At 37.8% G+C, this 18,537-nt stretch overlaps 1 protein-coding gene across 5 annotated transcripts in view; it reads right to left on the bottom strand.

The window, feature by feature from the left end:
• Positions 1-1,411: 1,411 nt before the first annotated feature.
• The window catches only part of SLC38A6 (solute carrier family 38 member 6), a 60,983-nt gene continuing 43,857 nt past the window's right edge, over positions 1,412-18,537 (bottom strand). For all 5 annotated transcript variants that reach the window (XM_037132410.2, XM_053673266.1, XM_037132411.2 and 2 more), the window contains 10 exons: positions 18,169-18,251; positions 17,651-17,709; positions 12,978-13,043; positions 12,686-12,739; positions 10,764-10,843; positions 10,314-10,414; positions 3,376-3,500; positions 2,068-2,212; positions 1,870-1,964; positions 1,412-1,680 (listed from right to left, as the gene is read on the bottom strand). In XM_037132410.2, the coding sequence (XP_036988305.2) occupies positions 1,597-1,680; positions 1,870-1,964; positions 2,068-2,212; positions 3,376-3,500; positions 10,314-10,414; positions 10,764-10,843; positions 12,686-12,739; positions 12,978-13,043; positions 17,651-17,709; positions 18,169-18,251 (892 nt within the window). In that variant the 3' untranslated portion in view covers positions 1,412-1,596. The remainder of the gene's footprint in view (positions 1,681-1,869; positions 1,965-2,067; positions 2,213-3,375; positions 3,501-10,313; positions 10,415-10,763; positions 10,844-12,685; positions 12,740-12,977; positions 13,044-17,650; positions 17,710-18,168; positions 18,252-18,537) is intronic.

Raw genomic sequence — 18,537 nt, 5'->3', positions numbered from 1 at the left:
TTGACAACATTAGCCCACAAGCTAAGATTCAATTTTGTACATAAGCTTAACATACTGATTTCTTTAAAACACAAACAAAAGATTGACTCAATATACTTAATGACATTAAAAACTTCTCCCCTGTGAAAGACACTGTTAAGAGAATGAAAAGAGAAACATACTGGGAGAAAATCTTTGCAAAACACACATCTGATAAAGGGCTGCTAGCTAAAATATACAAAGAAGCATTAAAACTCAAAAAGGAAAAAACAACACAAAATAAAAAGCAGGCAAAAGATCTGAACCTCACCAGAGAGAATACACAGACGGCCAATAAGCATATGAAAAGATGCTCAACATCCTATGCCATTAGGGCAATGCAAATTAAAACACCACAGTGGGATACAGCTACACACTCATTACAATGGCAAAAAATAAAAACACTGACACCACCAAACACTGGTGAGACTGGAACAACAGCTCCCGTTCACAGCTACTGGGACTGCAAACTGTTAGGCCAGTTTGGGAGGTGGTTTGGCAGTTTCTTACAGGACTAAACATATTCTTACCATAGGATGCAGCAGTGGGGCTCTTTGGTATTAACTCAAATAAGCTGGGAACTATGTCCACACAAAACTTGCACAGTTTTATTCAAAACTGCCAAAATCTGGAAGCAACCCAGAGACTCTTCAACAGGTGAATGGAAAAACAAACAGTGGTACATCCATACAATGGAATATATTATTCAGTGATTAAAAAAATGAGCTATCGAGCCATGAAACATGTAGGAAACTTAATTGCATTTTACTCAGTGCAAGAAGCCAGTCCGAAAGGTTAAGATACTATATAATTCTAACTATATGACCTGCTGGAAAAGGCTCATAGCATTCATAAAGAGTGTAAAAAGATTAGTGAGTGCCAGTGCTTGCATCAAGGGTGAACCCTAATGTAAACTATTAACTTTAGTTAATAATAATGTATCAATATTGACTCAACAAATATAATAAATACACCACACATTCAAGATGTTAATAATATGGGAAACTGGGAGTTTGGGGGCGGGTAAAGGAATATATGGGAACTCTGTACTTTCTACAAAAATTAAAACTACACTAAAAGATAAAGTCTATTAATTTAAAAAAGCAAAAGACCCACAAATAAATAAACAACAGATTGACCGAATATATTGCAGAGCATTTTGAGTTTGTTTCTTATTTTGACTGAAAGTGCTGTGGGCCCACTTTCCCCCGCCCACTCCCATTTTGTTCCACTTTTCCATTAATAATGTTTACAAAAGATGCTAACCCTGTAGAGAGGATTCGTCCATGATGCCTTCCAGAATTATACCTTTCTGCATATGGAGGTAAATTATTCTTCCTAAGAAATGAAAACATTTCCTTTCATTTATTATGTTTTTAAAGTTTGTATTTATTTTTAGAGAGAGGGAAAGGGAGGGGGAGAGAGGGAGAGAAACATCAACGTGTGGTTGCCTCACACACCCCCTACTGGGGACCCGGCCCACAAACCAGGCATGTGCCATGACTGGGAATCGAACCAGCGACCCTTCAGTTCACAGGCCAGTCCTCAATCCACTGAACCACACCAGCCAGGGCTCTTTCATTTATTATTAATCCAATTAAAAATGATGACTGCTAAACTAAAATTCCCAACCAAAACTCCAAGGATGAGCAAAACAAAAGCCTGTGGAAATAAGGGGGGAAAAAAAAGAACAATTAGAGTATTTAAACAAAAAATCTCTACTCTCTTCAATAATGTATGTTACAGCTCAAAATACATGATGACTTTCTTGATGTAGATAAAATAACTATAAAATGACAAATTATTTCTTAAAATAGGATTCTTAAAAGAAACAAACAAAAACCAACCTACCCCAAGCTTTTTCCATGACAGAAAATCCTCTCTGCTAAGTTTAAGATAAAACAGTCCAGGGAATACAAAAGTCAAACACGCTGATGTACTGGAACCTTTAATGGAAGGAAAAGAGAGGTTATTGCCAGGTTCCCATGTCAGGCTGGATAACAATTTTATCCATTTTATTATGGGCATTTTTTGAAATAGAAAACTTACCAACTACACCAAATACATTCCTAATATCAGGAACATATATTGCACATAAAACAATGATAATATTGAGTGCTAGAGTAGTCAAAAAATGGTGAATCCATGAGAAGGGAAAACTGGAGAAAAACACCATCATGAAAGCTTTCCTTGCCTGTATAACATGAAAGAGAAACAGATTTAAATAAAGAGAAAGGGTCGAAGCCAAAATGCTAACTTAGGGAAACAAATGATCAGTACCGTGACCATATTTTTGTTCACTAAACCAACTAGATTTCAAAAATAGAACATAAACTATTATCATTAAGTGTTTATTACTCATAAATTAAGAAACATATATTTCTGTGCAAGCTTCATAAATGTTATTTTGCTTTAATTCTTGAAAACATTTTCATATGCAATTTCTTTAGGTTGCCTAATTTTCAAAATTATGGACAATAATGCCATGTGATGAAATCTCAGAGAATCATTTTCATTAAATTCAACAGAAGAACAAAAGGTTTGAAATGAGAAAAGAAATCATGCCATGGAAAAGAAACACCGTTTACTGTTTTATTTTAGACTCTGTTTCACAGCATGCGAATATGAAAACCAGTTCACGACACTCCCCACTGGCAAGGCGGACAGCGGGACAGCAGGCGGCCTCATCCCACAACTGTTTACGCAGCCCCTGCTGCACTCCTGGCCCACAGTGTGCGCTGGGAGGGGCAAGCAGTCCCCAAGGCCCAGTTCTTCAGGACTCACTGTTTAGGAATTCAAGACATCCCTGCAGCAGCATTTATACCCAAAGCCTTTGTTCCCATTTTCTCAGAAATTCTTAAGATTCTTATGTGTGGCAACTAAAATGCAGAATGAAGATCTGTTCTGCCCCTTATAATTCTAGAGCAAATAAAATAGCTTGGCTGAGATTAAACTAGAATGTCCATGTGAAAATAAATTTATGATAAACCAGAAGGAGCTTATTTTTGCCAACTTGACTTTTTTCCTCTTCATGCACATTCTTCCGAAAACAGAAAACAGAATCAAAGGGGAGAAAACCCCAGAACCTTAGAACTATAGTCTCTAAATTGGAAACAATGCTGTGGGAAAGCGTAAACCTAAACTAAAGCTCAAGAAGCACAAATTAGCTTAGTGGTTCACTGTTATTTTTGTGCTTTCATGGGGCATGCGCAAGTATGAGGTCTTTGATCAATTACTTGACAAATGAATAAGATATACAAGACTAGATGTGATTCAAACATTCCAGTCTGCAAAGAATTAGTGTTGCCACATTAGGGAGCTGCTACATCAAGCAACAAAACCTTTACGGGTACTTACAGGGAAGTGGATTAGAGGGACTGTCAGAAGCACAGCACACAGAAAGCATAACCTCACAGTCCTGACAACAGCATCATGTGGCAAGTGTTTACTGTAATCTTGGAGTACATCGGACGCCACTTTGTCTGTAAATTTTAAAAAGTAACAGTAAGGATCACATTATAAACTACTAAGATGTCAGTAACAGCAAAAATTATTTTCCTTTGCACAAAGGGATCTTAACAGATTTTGGATTTACAGTCCCCGGTTGATCTCTGGCCTGTTTTCTACTATGAAATACAGAGACATGAGCTAACTATCTTCTTAAAACCTATCATCTCTTCTTTTAATGAAACTAGAAATTGGCAGAGGCAGAACCTAAGTTATGTCCAGAAAAAGTCCAGCCATTTTTAATATAATAAGAGTGATTTGTGTGGCATCAGTGTAACCTGGCAGCCAAGGAGAGTGGACTGGAATGTGCATATGTGAACAATGATGACTTCACTGTACCAGTCAGCAGGGGCAATAGATACTGTTGAATGAGCATGGGTACTGTGTGGTTGTCACAGTCAAAATGAGTGAACAGAGCAACAAATCTGCATCAAGTTTTGTGTTAAGTTTGCATATTCCTCTACAGAAACTATTCAGATGATTCAGAAGGCTTTTGGGGACGATGCAATGAGTGGAGCACAAATAAAAGAGTGGCACATATGCTTCAAAGATGGTCGAGAACCTGTTGAAAGTGATCCACATTCTGGAAGGTCTGCAACAAGCAGAACACCTGACAAATGTTGAACAAGTAAGGCCTGCAATCAACAAAGACTGGCAACGGACTGTGAGAACTAGAAGCTGATCTGGGGATTCCAAAAACTACTGTGCCAAGATTTTGACATAGGATCGTGGCATGAAATGTGTCATGGCAAAATTCATTCTGCAGCTTCTGCTACTGGACAAGAAGTAACACTGTGCTACAGTTGCTAATGACTTGATCGAAACTGCTACCATTTCCTCAACAAGGCCACAACTAGAGTTGATCTGTGGGTCTACGGCTATGACCTGGAAATGAAGGGCCAGTCGTCCCAATGGAAGTCGCCTGGTTCTCCATGCCCGAAGAAGGTGCGGCAAAGTTGCAGCAAGATCAAGACTATGTTAACTGTGTTTTCTGATTGGGAAGATGTTGTCCATCATGAGTACGCACCTCCAGGACAAACAATTAAGAAGGAGTACTACGTCAATGTTTTTCATCAGCTGAGAAATGCAATGTGACAAAAACGGCTGCAGCTATGGGTAACTGGTGACCGGCAGCTTCATCACAGTAACACGCCCGCTCACATATCATGTCTCATGCAGAGTTTTTTTGCAAAACGTCAAATCATCCAGGTGACTCAGCCCCCATACACCCCATACAACTTCTGGCTATTCCCCAAACTAAAATCACCTCTGAAAGGAAAGAGATTTCAGACTATCAATGAGATTCAAGAAAATACAATAGGGCAACTGATGGTGATTCCAACAAAGGATTATGCGGTGTTTTGAACAGTGGGTGAACTGTGTGAGGTCCCAGGGTGCCTACTTTCAAGGGGACTGAGGCATCATTGTCCTATGTACAATGTTTCTGTGTCTTCTTCAATAAATGTCTCTCATTTTCATAGTACATGGCCGGATACTTTCTGGACAGACCTGTATTTTAGAACTTGTCCACAATCTGAAGGTTTTGAACATTTATGTTGTTTGCTTTGTAGAGTGTTTTCTACTACTGATTTTGGTCCATATGATAACAACATAAATTGGTAGCTAGGCTAAAAAATAAAACTGGCCCAAGACACATAACTCATAGGGAAAGAGCCAGCACAGCTGTACACCCAGTTTTGTGGGGGGGGGGGGGGGGGCAGGTTGCCAAAGCCAATATTTTTTCCTCAATACTACAATGTTTTCTAGAGTCTCATAGAGTTGTGCACGTGTTAGCCGCTTCATCAACATCACATCTGTGGACTCATCTTACATACAAGTTTTAGGGACCTGGCTTATTTAGCAAGGCACTGTGGTAGTCAGTGACAGAGTCTGTACATGTGCCTTGCTCCAAAGTGTTCTTCCCTTCCGATAACATCTTCCACACCCCAAGCCAAACAGGAGTATTCAAGTGAGGGTACTCAAGAACAATGCAGATCACTGCCTTGCAGGGAAAGATAAATTTGTACTTAAAAGAGAATGGTGCTTTTATAATTTGAACATATATATTTTGGGAAAGATACTTTGAAGGAAATAAGAAAATCAAATACACCTCTATTTTTCAGGACCTTAAAATTTAAATGGCAGTTAAGATTAACACACACACATATAATAGTGTATAAACACAGATACACACATAAGCGGCAGAAGAAGGAATAAACAGATAGCCACGGTGGTTCTGAACAGAGAAAGTCAAAAAGGAAATCCGAGAAGGCTTGTGGGGAGTCATCATAACACAGTGGGTGGCAGATGGTAGAAGGGCTTGCATTCTGGAACCACACGGACTAATGTTTTAATAGCAAATTAACTTTTCAGAGTCTCTTGGTTCTGATGTCTTTAAAATGGAGACAATGATAGGTTGACCTGCAGAGTTACTGAGAGCATTCCGTGACTTAACACGTGTGTGCTGACACTCAAAGACATGGGGGAAGAGATTCCAGGAGCAAGGACCAGCATGAGCAGAAGCCCTGAAGCAGCAGGGGGAATACGCGTCTGAGAAAATGGGTCTCCCAGAGGTAGCACAATGGCTGAAGGAGGTGAGCTGCAGTGCAAAGAGCAGTGGGTGGCAAGGCTGGACCTGCATTTAAGACCCAGCAACGGAACTCAATCCAGTGGGCCACAGAGGTGCAGTGACTCATGAAGAATAGTCTATTGTGGTCTGAATTAATCAGGAGGACAGACCAGGAGAAAAAGAGACCCAAAACAGGGACAGCAGAAAGTAGTGGTCACAGCACTGAGAGGCAATGAGCACCTGAACTGGACTAGTGATGGTAAAAATAGAGAAACTAATTGTCTAAATTACCAAAAACATACTTCACACAGAGTGGGACTATGGACTAAGTAAGAAATTAAAGTTGAATTCCATTCCCAAATCTGTGAGACATTTGTGAGTTTTGGAGAAATATGGCAAACTATTTTGTTTCCATTTTCTGAATCATAAAAGTGAGCTATTAACACGTATTGCTTAACAACCTCATAGACTTTTTAAATGGTCTGGTTATTATGCAACATTTGTTCATTGGCCTGGCTCACCAGAGGAACACTTTATTTTCCTTCACCTTAAAAAGCTTTAACATCTGTAATCAGAGCCCATAGTAGTAATCTAGGTACACACTTACAGGTCTCTTTAATCTGACAAACCTTAAGTATTAACTAAGCCTTGGGAGCACTGGTTGGAAGAATCCCAAGCAGCTCCAGAAGCCTGAAGAACTAAATTTACTACATATTCAAAATATCTGTTACATGTCCACTTTCTACTTTCCCAGGATTAAAACCTTCCTTCTGAGCCAGTCAGTTCTGTGTTCTTTGCTGAGCCCTACAATATGTAAGGAATGGAGTACCACACACTGCACTGGATTCAGACGAATCTCATTAAGGACCTGATGGTGATCTCTGCAAGTTGTGCATGCTACTGAAGTCAGGAGGCTGTCCTGTTTAACATGCATTGTCAACTGGGTACGAAGTTTATAGAGATGACCATGGAACAGCGGAAAAACCACTGGATCAGTATTTGGGAGACCTGCCACTAATTGTGTGACAGGTCACCTGACCTCTTCGGGCTTTAGTTGTTCATCTATTCATTGAGTTGAAGCCTTAACTTGTGATGAGCCCTTTTGATTAAGTATTCAGTATCAATTAGCAATTTATTTCCATAAGAGTGAGAGTTACTGTTGTCCAGATAGAAATGTCCCATAAAATATTTTCCCTGGTTAGTATTAACATATCAAAAACAAAACACTGTGAACAACGAATCAGTATCTGAATCTTCTGTCTCTGGAAAACTTTTCTTTCTTTCTTTCTTTCTTTCTTTCTTTCTTTCTTTCTTTCTTTCTCTCTTTCTTTTCTTCTTTTCCTTCTCTCTCTCTCCTTCCTTCCTTCCTTCCTTCCTTCCTTCCTTCCTTCCTTCCTTCCTTCCTTCCTTCCTTCCTTCCTTCCTTCCTTCCTTCCTTTTTCTTTCCATCACCTACCTCTATCTATGTACCTACCTACCAACCTACCTATCAGGGATTTTTCTTACATGTGTATTTCTCCATTACGTAAAATGTGGACATGCTGAAGAATCTGCATTGACAGAGAAGGATTAAGTTAGAGACAACATACACTTGATAATCAGGAAAATCCCTGTGTAGTAAATAATATTTAGCCTCTGTGTTCAAGCATCAGTACATAGATGGATGGATGGATAAATAATACACACTGAGATTAGATAGATAGATAGATAGATAGATAGATAGATAGATAGATAGATATAGAGAGATAGGTAGATCAATCAATATTAAGTGAGCCAAGTTTTTCCAAAAGTCCAATTTGACAAAAAAACAGAGTAAAGGAAATCTGGGTTCTGTAACATATTTTCCTGAGGAGGAAGCACAGTGATAAAGGCACTGACTTTGGAGATAGTCAGAATCAGATTCAAATCCCAACTTATTATTCATTAGCTGGCCAAATTACTCAACCTATATGAACCTTTCCCTTACATAATAAATGTTAGCTCAGTAAAAGTATTAACATCCATCCTTTCACGTCCCTTCCAATTTAACACAGCTCCTAAGCATCTTGTGGTAATTTATGTGCCCTATTTCTCAGCTATCCTGGAGATTGGTGGGCCTTTTGAGGTTTGTTCTAGATAGCTCTATTTATCCAGAGGGAAAAGAAGGAGGTCCATTTTTTGGACCTTTTTTTAATGCTGAAGACCCCTAAATATAATAGTGTTTGTGCTAGGTAACCATTTTAATTTAGAAAAATATACGACTATTCTGCTATACCAAGTTTCAGCTGAATCCTGACAGTGACCCTGCTACCCTAACTTACTGATATGAAAAAGTCGTATGAGCGCAAGTCTGTATGAAGACTAACCAGTGCAGCAATCAAAAATAGAGCTTATGCATTTCAAGAATTTTGTTCCGTTAGCAATGCTCAAAAAGCTTAACTATCTGTTTTAACTTTCTTAGTGGTATATCCAGCAGGGTCCCATGTCCATGCTGGAAACAGCACTCTTCCTGATGGTGTGCACAGACCGCTGCCACTCTGATCCTGCATCAGCGCAAAAGTGCAAGAGCACACTTGGATTAATGAATGAGCTATACAATTGTTGAAAATACAGAGAGAGAGCAAGAAAAAGACTATATAGAACAATTACAATTTTCTCACACACTGGAAACTCCAAGACAAAACAACATGTACTGAACAGTTACCATATTTAAATTAAATTTCATAAAGATAGTAAGAAGTACAATACTAAAACACGGAGACCTGTAATTATACAATAATTACAATCGTAATGATAGTAACAATGACACACCATGAGCAGTAGCTCTCCCTTTTGGAAAACTGCTATGTGCCAGATACTGCCACAGGCATTTTAGATATAACCCGTTACCTCCTTGGTACGACTCAACGCAACTATCTCTGTGTTACAGACTAGGGGATGAAGATACTGCAAGATGAAGTATCCTGTTCAGCCACGTTTGTTGGATTTCAAAATCTACTCTTAGGTAGCTATGCAAGCAGTTGTTTTCCAAAGACTTGTCAGATGCGGACATGCTCTGAGGGATAAGCAAAGCCCCATTTCACGTTAGCATGGTTGGCTAAAACCTGAAACAAGCACAAGGCTACCAACTGTGAAATCAGAGTCATAAGAGCGAACTACCCCCAAAGTCGTAACAGCTATTTACTTGGAGAGTTGTTATAAAAGCATTCACAAACTGCAAAGTGTACTGAAGAGTTTGACAAATTGAGGGTAACTTGTTATAATGTGTTTATTTGCAAAATAAACAAGTGTGTTTGCAAATTAAATAAGAGAGCTTACAGTTTTTTTTAATCTTGTTCTAGACTTTTAAGTTTTACCTTTCTTTGAGGTTCTTATGAGGAAAAAATAGCATATCAGGCAGACAATTTTTAAAAAATAAATATAAATATTTACTTTCATGTTACGAATTTAAAAGAATGCACGCTGCCGCATCGTGTGAATGGGGTCTGAGGGCAGAGACCCCCAACACGTACGCGAGCGCAAAGCTGTAGTTTGGTTAAAGCCCGTTCCTTCACAACCTGTTCTTCTGCCTTTAGCATTCTCTCAAACTGCTGAACTAGAGTCTAATATATCAAAAATGAGATTTATTCTGAAATATTTATAAAAAATAAAATCATTATTGCACATTTTTTCTTGTATAAAGACATCAATGTCCCTAAGCCTGAGGCTTTATTCAGATGTTTAGGAAAATTTTCATAAAAAGTTATTAATCTTGCCCTGGCTGGTGTAGCTCAGTGGATTGAGTGCAGGCCTGTGAACCAAAGGATCGCGGTTCGATTCCCAGTCAGGGCACATTCCTGGGCTGCAGGCCAGTTCCCAGCAGCGGACACACAAGAGGCAATCATACATTGATGTTTCTCTCCCTTCCTCCTTCCCTTCCCCTCTAAAGATAAATAAATAAAATCTTAAAAAAATAAAAATAAAAAGTTGTACACCTGAAATTTATATAATGTTATTAGCTATTGTTACCTCAATAAATTTAACTTTTAAAAAAGTTATTAATCTTGAGCTCAATCTACCTTTATAAGAGAAAGAAAATCAATTCTTTGAGGCCCACAGAGCCACCACGGTGGTGTAGTGGATTCTGGCAGCCTGAGCAAATTAACTCGCTAAGAACAGGCAGAAACAAAGTCCATATCCAAGTGTGAGATCGACTACAGAACAATTTCTTTTGACACCTGTAATTAAATAATGTACTTACCATAAAAAGTGAGGTACCCAAAGAGTGCTGAGATAAAATAAATGAGAAAAGTTAAAGCAATTGCTGTGTTGGTTACATTCTGCATTCTTTTCTTTGAAGGGCTAAAAGACAAAAATGGCAAAAGTAGAGTCAGTGATCTGGCTTATATCTACAGAAACAAATATCTCCCAAGCTAGTCGGAAGAGTTCTTTAATCATTCAAGACCTAGTCCATTAATAATTATACACTAGAATTCCCGATTTGAAATGACTGCACAAAGATTACGCTTTGAGGAAACATTCTCAATTTGCACAGAAATCTCAGTTGTTTCATTTTGTTTTAAACTAACACTTAGAATCCAGTGATGGGAGGGAAGAATTCACAAAGGAGAAGCATGTCATTCAATCTGAAAGTCCTAGAAGTAAAAAGACATCCTTAATACATTTCAAATATTCCAGGATTCGGTGGTACCTTTGAAGCTCACAGTATATGGGCAATATCAAGGTATGGCAGAGAAATGAAAGTGCCATGGTTGGTAGGGCATAAACACTCTGAAAAAAATTTAGAAGAGAAGATTATTAAATGCCACTCTGTTAAAACCACTACTTCATGTGACAATAAGCTCAGTTCTTCAAAAGAAACCCAATCAATTTGGTTAAACTTATTTAATTTTTCATAAATCATCTCTATAAAATAAGGTTGTTTTTTTTTTAAAGAAACACCATTATGGCCACCAGCCAATCTTCACTTGATAGCAGGATGGCCTATACCGGCTCAGTGTTTCTTGCTGGCTTCTATACCATGTTGCTTTCACCACCATCACTGTTGCTTGTACATTATTTGGGTAAGGTAAAAAAATGTAGGTGTGATAAATAATATTTAGGTAAGAGTCAAAATAATAACACTTTAGAAATCATCTCTTTTAAAATCTCAGTCTTTCCTAATGTATGCATTAGGAAACTTAAATACATCTTACTACTCTAAGCGGAAATAATCATTAATGCTTTTGAACCTGCTTTCTTTTCGCCAACTCAATCCAAGGTAGTATCACCAATTTAATCCAAGGGAACACTGATAATATCAATCACATCTTAGCATCTTTGCCTAGGTTCCCTTTCAACGGGAATGAACATGATTTATTCTAGACTTCTAATACTTAGAGATCCACTGGAACACACCGACAAAACTTCTTTAAAAATTAGAATATTTAAGAGCCAGATTTACAAAGCAAACAAAACTTACCATCTAAATGAACATACTGTCTCTACAAAATGCATGGTGATGATTTACTTTCTTTTTCCTACTGTTAAAAAAAATTCCCCTTACTAACTTCAGGCTCTTCAGCAAAAGAAGTTCCAGATGACTGAAGACCTACCTTGGGACGTAATGCCTCCTCAAATATTTGAAGCGTACTGGGAGGAAGGAAAGCTGTAGTGTTTCCTGAGGCTGGATTAGGGGAATGAGACTTTAATTCACAAATTCTCTTTCATATATTGCTCAATTTCCTGGCTTGTCAATTACCCTACCTAGATCTTTAAGGCACATGGAGGCCTTTACCATATAAAAGATGTGGTGAACCTTCCTTGTGGGGCCAGAGAGATATTTCTCATGAAAAAAAACTGTGGATAAAAAGGACTATTCTGCATGGGGTAGTTACTGCACTAACGTGCTACACTGATAGAGCTGTGCATGAGCGGAGGGGATTCTAGTCTCTGGAATGCTGCGTTTCAGCAGAATCCCCAAGTGCAGATGAACAGACTTGCAGCAATGGGGATGACGTGTAGCTCTTCCCAATGGTAGACATCACCTGCACCACAGTTCCTGTCCTCTCTGTTGATGTGCAGGGGCTCTTGCAGGCATTCTCAGTGTCCTAGGGTTCTCAGAGAAGGCTAGGGGGCTTGTTCCTCTCGTCTCCCTGTTTAAGGCATCATAAATTTCAACTTCGGAATGTCTGCCAGAAGACATACTGGCAGTGCTCTGCTGCTAGTCCAATGATGAGGCTGTTTAGCTACAGACCAAGGTTCTACTCACAAGGGAGGAGTTTTTGATATAATTGGCTATTTAGCTTTACAAGTCCAGAGGGCAACAGGAAGTCTGTATCCACAGAGGACCTTATTGGCCAGACCAGACATTTAGTAAATCTGTTCTTTTAGGCAGTTGCCCATTTAAAACAGGCTCCATTTAAAGGCATGCCAAAAAAAAAGGTGGCTGTTTCATAATAGGCCACCCTGTGTTAAATAATATTATTCTTCTGGTAGGCAACCCTATACTTAGCACTTTCATGAAAATTAATTAGTTACAGGTACAAAGACCTAAGAGACCCTGTTACACAAATCTCTTAAAACTTGAAATGTGAAAAATCAACCAAAAGTATCTGTTAATAACTTACACACCTCTTTGGAGAAATGAAAGAGCTTTGGTTTACAATCATCTGTAGCATTTGAAATCTGTTTAAGAGGATTGAGGGGAAAAGGAGAAACCAACAGTCATTAAAAGTCAGAATACATCAACAAACATGATGAATTTATGATTACTAGGCTTTCAAATAAAACTATTTCAAAACAAAGTTCCAAAATGCAATATAGTCATTACTTTTCCACATATTGGGGAAAGACATTAGTCTGATTTTTTCCTTTTTAGCTTAAAATTTAAAAAAGGAATTGAAAAGAAAATATAAACTATTACCTGAAAGTATTGCTCCATACAATTCAATGTCAGAGGACAAGGAATGGACCACTTTTTAATTACTATCTGTAAGAATAAGTAAAATCAACACTCAGATTATTTCTCATAGAATTCATGACAAGAATTGAGTTCAAGTAGGTCAGCATTATTTCAGCTGAGCTAGCACCATGCCCAAGCACATACTGGGTGATGGAAGAGATTCTCTACTCCCATGCTTTGCTTGTTAGGCTGCAGTCACTGTAGTGGGCGTGAGGCCGAGGGCTGCATGTCCGTTTAGCCGGGATCTCCCCCATTCAAGACTGTAGGCTTTCAAAGCTCCAGTGGCATCAAGGTCTTAAAAAAAGTGCAACTCAAGCCCTGGCTGGTGTAGCTCAGTGGATTGAGTGCGGGCCTGTGAACCACACAATCACAGTTCGATTCCCGGTCAGGGCACATGCCTGAGTTGCAGGCCAGTTCCCAGCAGGGGACACATGAGAGGCAACCATACATTGATATTTCTCTCCTTCTCTCCTTTCCTTCCTCTCTAAAAATAAATAAATAAAATCTTTAAAAAAAAAGTGCAACTCAAAACAAGAACACAATGTTTTTAGTGACAATGGTACAAGAATATGGTTATTTGTGGATCTGGCATTAGCAGCAGATAGAGAAATATTAGTAGCTGTCTTGGAAATGGCCACAGGCAGAGGTAAATAGAGACTTTCTGCAAAGGGTGAGCTCAGAGATCTCTGACACTAACTCCTGTCCCTTTTTCAGACTTACATTACTTTCAGTGAGTGTGGATAAAATGAGCTAAGGAGGAAACTCCAGCTGTTAAAAATAAATTAAAAAAACATTAAAAACCCAGAGGGATGTCATTTCCCAGAAATAATCAATAAAAATGTTTCAGGACTTTACTCTTAATTGTGGCCACCCTGTTCCTAGACCTATAGCTGTGGTTGTGTCAACACTGCCATTGTTGCCCTTGTTTCTGGGCACATAATGACTCTGTAAATATTTGCTCCAGGCTGCAACCCAGCACACAGAGGGGCAAGGAGAATAAAGGGGGCATTTGTCCTCTGCAGGAGACCAGTGAGTAAATACTGTTCCTATTCCTGTTCCTATTTGGTATTTACCTAGCTTTGGATTTAAACTCATTCAACTAAGATTTTAATAGTAATAAAACAAATCTAAGGAAAACGTACATTTTTAGGATTAAGTTAATGAATGAACTAAAGAATGACTCTTAATTAAAACCCCTTCCCAAGGGAAAGGGGAGAAGAATTATAAGGATAAACTAGGCAAATTAACATTTCTAGATAAGTTTTAGATACATAATAAAACTAAATGGTCACCTTACCAAGAGAAAAGAAAAAAATAAAAACCAATAACCTCACCATCTTTTTCTTGGTATGTTTTTAAAAAAAACCCAATGAGGATGGGTGGAATAGAAGCCAGAGAAGCAGGCTGTTATTGATCTCTCGCTGGCCCTGCTCCAAGTTTACTGCGTTTCATTTTTTCTCTTCCTAACGGTGGTGGTGGCAGCAGCAGCAACCACGGATTGCGCACCTGTTTTGTACTAGGTCCTGCGATGAGGTCGGTATGTGAACTACCTCATTTACTCTATCAGCTGTGACCACTAGGCTTGCAAATAAAAATATTTCCAAATGATGCTCCAAGTGCAATATAATCATTAGTTTTCATTAATTAGAAAATATCATTAGCAACTTGATTTTATATTAATATAAAATCAAGTTGCAACTTGATTTTATATTAATATAAAATCAAGTTGCTACAGCTAATTTCTCTGCAGAGATCCATCCCAACCCCAAGCCTGCACAGTGGACTGGGGCGGCGGGTAGGTGTGACGTCCCATTAAGAAGAAGCACAGAACAGGAATGGAAAATACCCAGCAACCAAGAGTAACAGGGAGCCCTAGCTCTGGGTGAAGACGGACCATGACAAGGAGATAATTCCAGGGGTTAGAAAGACAGAAGGGAAAAGATGACTAAGTACTAAAAATACTTTTCATTTGCACAAAAGGCCCTTCTTTCACTCTGCACCCAGGCTTTCCCATCTTTCCATGCTCAGCTCAAGTTTTACTTCCGTCCACATTTCTCTTTACTCTAGCTCTCAGCGACCCTTCTCTCCTCTGAGCCCTTGCAACTCTTATTCTGAAGCAAAAAATACAATATGTAGTTATGCACCACTTAACTGTTTTCTACTTTGTTTTCTAATATATTTGTCTTACCTCACCTGCTAAGACCCTAAGAGCTGACCCCTCTGAGCCGTGAGCCGTGAGTTGGGTTAAATTCCCACGTGCCCAAACCAGTGCTCAAAAGAAGGAAAGCTTCTAACAAAATCCATTCCAACAGTTCTCTGTGTTGGTTTCTCACTTTTAAAATAGTTCTTAGAATACTAATCTGTAGTCAGGACAGAACTTTTGGAAAGAGAAACGTTTGTATTCTAAAATGTACGAAAAAGGTTAAATTCTTCTGGTTATCATCACACTAAGCCACTGCTAAAATAAAATCTTTCATAGGAGCCAAAACTTTATGTTAAAAATTTTTATGCAAAATAAAGAATTGGGACAACAGACATGAGTATAGGTATTGGTTTCCTTTTTTATGGAGTGTAATTTAAGAAAATCATTGTTTCCTGGATTTTGTAATGTAATGTAAATGTTATACAGATTTACAAACACATACTGTAAAAACATTTAATGAAAAACTGGCAGGTTTTTAAAAAAAAACCTGGGGTTCTATATACATGTGCCCTTTCCCTAAACACTACATATTCAAAAACCTAATACTTGGAGACTCTAAAATAAATATGCCAATTAAAAAGGGCATTTTAAAAAAGTGCACAGTGTCTTCATCATCCCATTGTAAACCAAATTTAAATTGTGCGCACAGGTAAACACCAGAGCAGATGGTTTGTACAGCATTGCAAAATAAATGCAGAATAAAGGTATCATTTCCATATGACTGCCAGAGTAGAAACCTGCATCGCATTAAGGAGTACCTGCATCTGCAGTGACAGAAATGCATGCCATGGAAACCATGTACAATGCACATATTGTCCCAGCACATTTCACCTGCTTCAATTACTAGCTATAAAAATCCAACTACTCCTACCTATGCAAAGCTGGGAATGCCAATTATCTGTGAGGAGAAAGATTTATTGTTATCTATACTGGTTCTCTTTAATATCTGCATGCTCATTTACATATATGGGCCACTCCTACACTATGTAGATGCTTTTCAATGATCAAATTGTGATGAAAATGTTTGTTGTTTTTTTCTTCATTGTGGGGCCTAAAAAGCGTGTATTTACGATTGTTAACTGAATTTATTATGGTAATCATTTCACAATATATGTAAGTCACTACGTTGTACACCCTACATTTGAATGAAATTGAAAGAAAAACTAAAAGAAAGTGTATGTTCAATTCACTTACTTGTAAGATACAAGTCCAACAATTTGAGGGGGGAAGACAATGTTGATTAATTTAACAAATGATTAAATGTAAACACTTAAGTATTTTTAGTTTTAAGAGCATTCCTTAAAGTATAATTGTCTCTATACACTGAAACCAGCATCACTTCCTCTTCATTAAAATAATCTGAAGTTGTTTTATCCTTGTATCCCAAAAGATCAGTAAGGACTAAGTTAAATGCATCTTAAATTGTTCTGACAGCTGGAAATCTGGCTACATAATATGGTTTAACTACTGATGTATTATGTGGCTTTTTTGGATGGTACTTTTCTTTTATTCATTTCTCATTAATAAGGGAGAGCTTAATCACACTTATAATTTTAAAAGTTTAATCACTCCATTTAGATATGTATCTTTTTGGCAAGTTTAAAATGTTTAATCCTACTTCAGGTTAGACAGATACTATGGAATAAACTGCTATGCAAAGAGAAATAATGCTTTTCAAAATTTCACACAAAGATGCTACCTTTAAGATTTAAAAATCTATTTTAGAAGGATTAGAAGGCTGTAAGAAATTCAAATTCTCTTTATCTTTATAGTGAGTTATTTGATAAGTAACAAATTAATTCTACCATCTTATATTTCTCCTGTTATAATAAAAACAAACTTGTTTTTAAAGATCAGAAAAAACATACTACACATGTGAAGAAAAATATTTCTTTGCAGTAGTATTTTTATAAGAACTTATCTATACTGAATAAACCAGGCCAGACACAATTCAGACACCCCGGTTCCTACTAGATCTCAACAGTTAAGCCCCAGAAGCTCTGGTTTCATTAACGGAACAGTTTCAAAATTCAGATGACTAGTATCGCACTATTTTACAGATTGGAAGCAGGCTGATTCCCATGCTTGAATACTCCCGACACACAAACACAGCATTGTACAGAAATAAAGTGATACACAACCAGCACAAAAAAATTATTACTCCATCTAAGGTTTTAACAGAATTGGTGTGTTCTCCTTTCTGATTAACTACAAAGTGACAATGAACTTAAAGTTCTGTTCCAGCTAAGCCACTTCAAAATAGATAAAATGAAGGGAATAATTTAGTAAAACAAAAGTGCTTTGAATAACACACTGAAATAAAATGGGATACCTCCCCCCAAACAAAACAGAGTTAAAGGGAAAAAAGACATTAAGACAACAAGTTCAATTTTAGTGAGGAGATAAGCTATACACTATATTTTAAACTTACCACAAGAGCAAAGAACACCATAAAGAAAAATGATAAACTACTTGTGTAGCCAAGAAAGCCTGTAAAATAACAGTAAAATAAAAAGCAATTTATAAGGAAAATGATCCCACCGTACAGCTAAAGCTATACATTGTAGGCATGTTTTCTATTACAGTGCATGGTATCTGGGGCTTAGGGCTGAGAGTAACAACATTCCAACTATCTGTCACAGGCCATTTATGTAGCTCTGTACGGCAGAATTGGGACTGGCTCACCACTAATGGTATGCTGTAAGGAAAGGCTGCTCTTTAATGTTCCGCTGTAAAGGTTTTATTTTAGTGGGGCAGACAAAATACTACTGCAAACCAGTAGGTTAACTAGACAGGGCTGAAGGCTGAACAACCTAAAGCAAGTCCAAGTTCAAAATTATGAACCACCACCACCCTTCTGCTAAAAATGTGGGACTGTAAACTTTCAAAGCCCCTTAATATTACTTTCTTTCTTTTAAACAAATAATGTTCTCTTTGACAAAGACTTACCTATTTTAGGGAGAAGAGCAAGAGGGAACACAATGACAACACAAATGATTATCAGTAATGTTTTTCCATCAACATACCAAGACCTGTTCAGAAGAAAATAGTTCTGTTTAGGCACAGGACTCTGGTGCTTATGCTTCCACACACACAATTATGAAAAGCCCAATTCCTTTTGTTAAAATTTATTCTTGTAGGATTCTAATGTTCTTAAAAATGAATTTACATTTCAGAAAGGTATCAAAGCAATGAGATGCCATTTTTCAACTACCAAATTAGCAAAAAGTTAAAAGATAATAGTCAATGTTGCTGAAGGGTGATGAAGTAAACAAAACTGGCGAAAGTAAAAACTATGTACATGATCTTTCTGAAAAG

Source organism: Artibeus jamaicensis, unplaced genomic scaffold, assembly GCF_021234435.1.
Source record: "Artibeus jamaicensis isolate MK-2021 breed Jamaican fruit bat unplaced genomic scaffold, CSHL_Jam_final contig_851, whole genome shotgun sequence".
NCBI lineage: Eukaryota > Metazoa > Chordata > Mammalia > Chiroptera > Phyllostomidae > Artibeus > Artibeus jamaicensis.
Note: the sequence above shows the minus strand (reverse complement) of the source record. Positions and strands in the feature narration are given on the sequence as shown.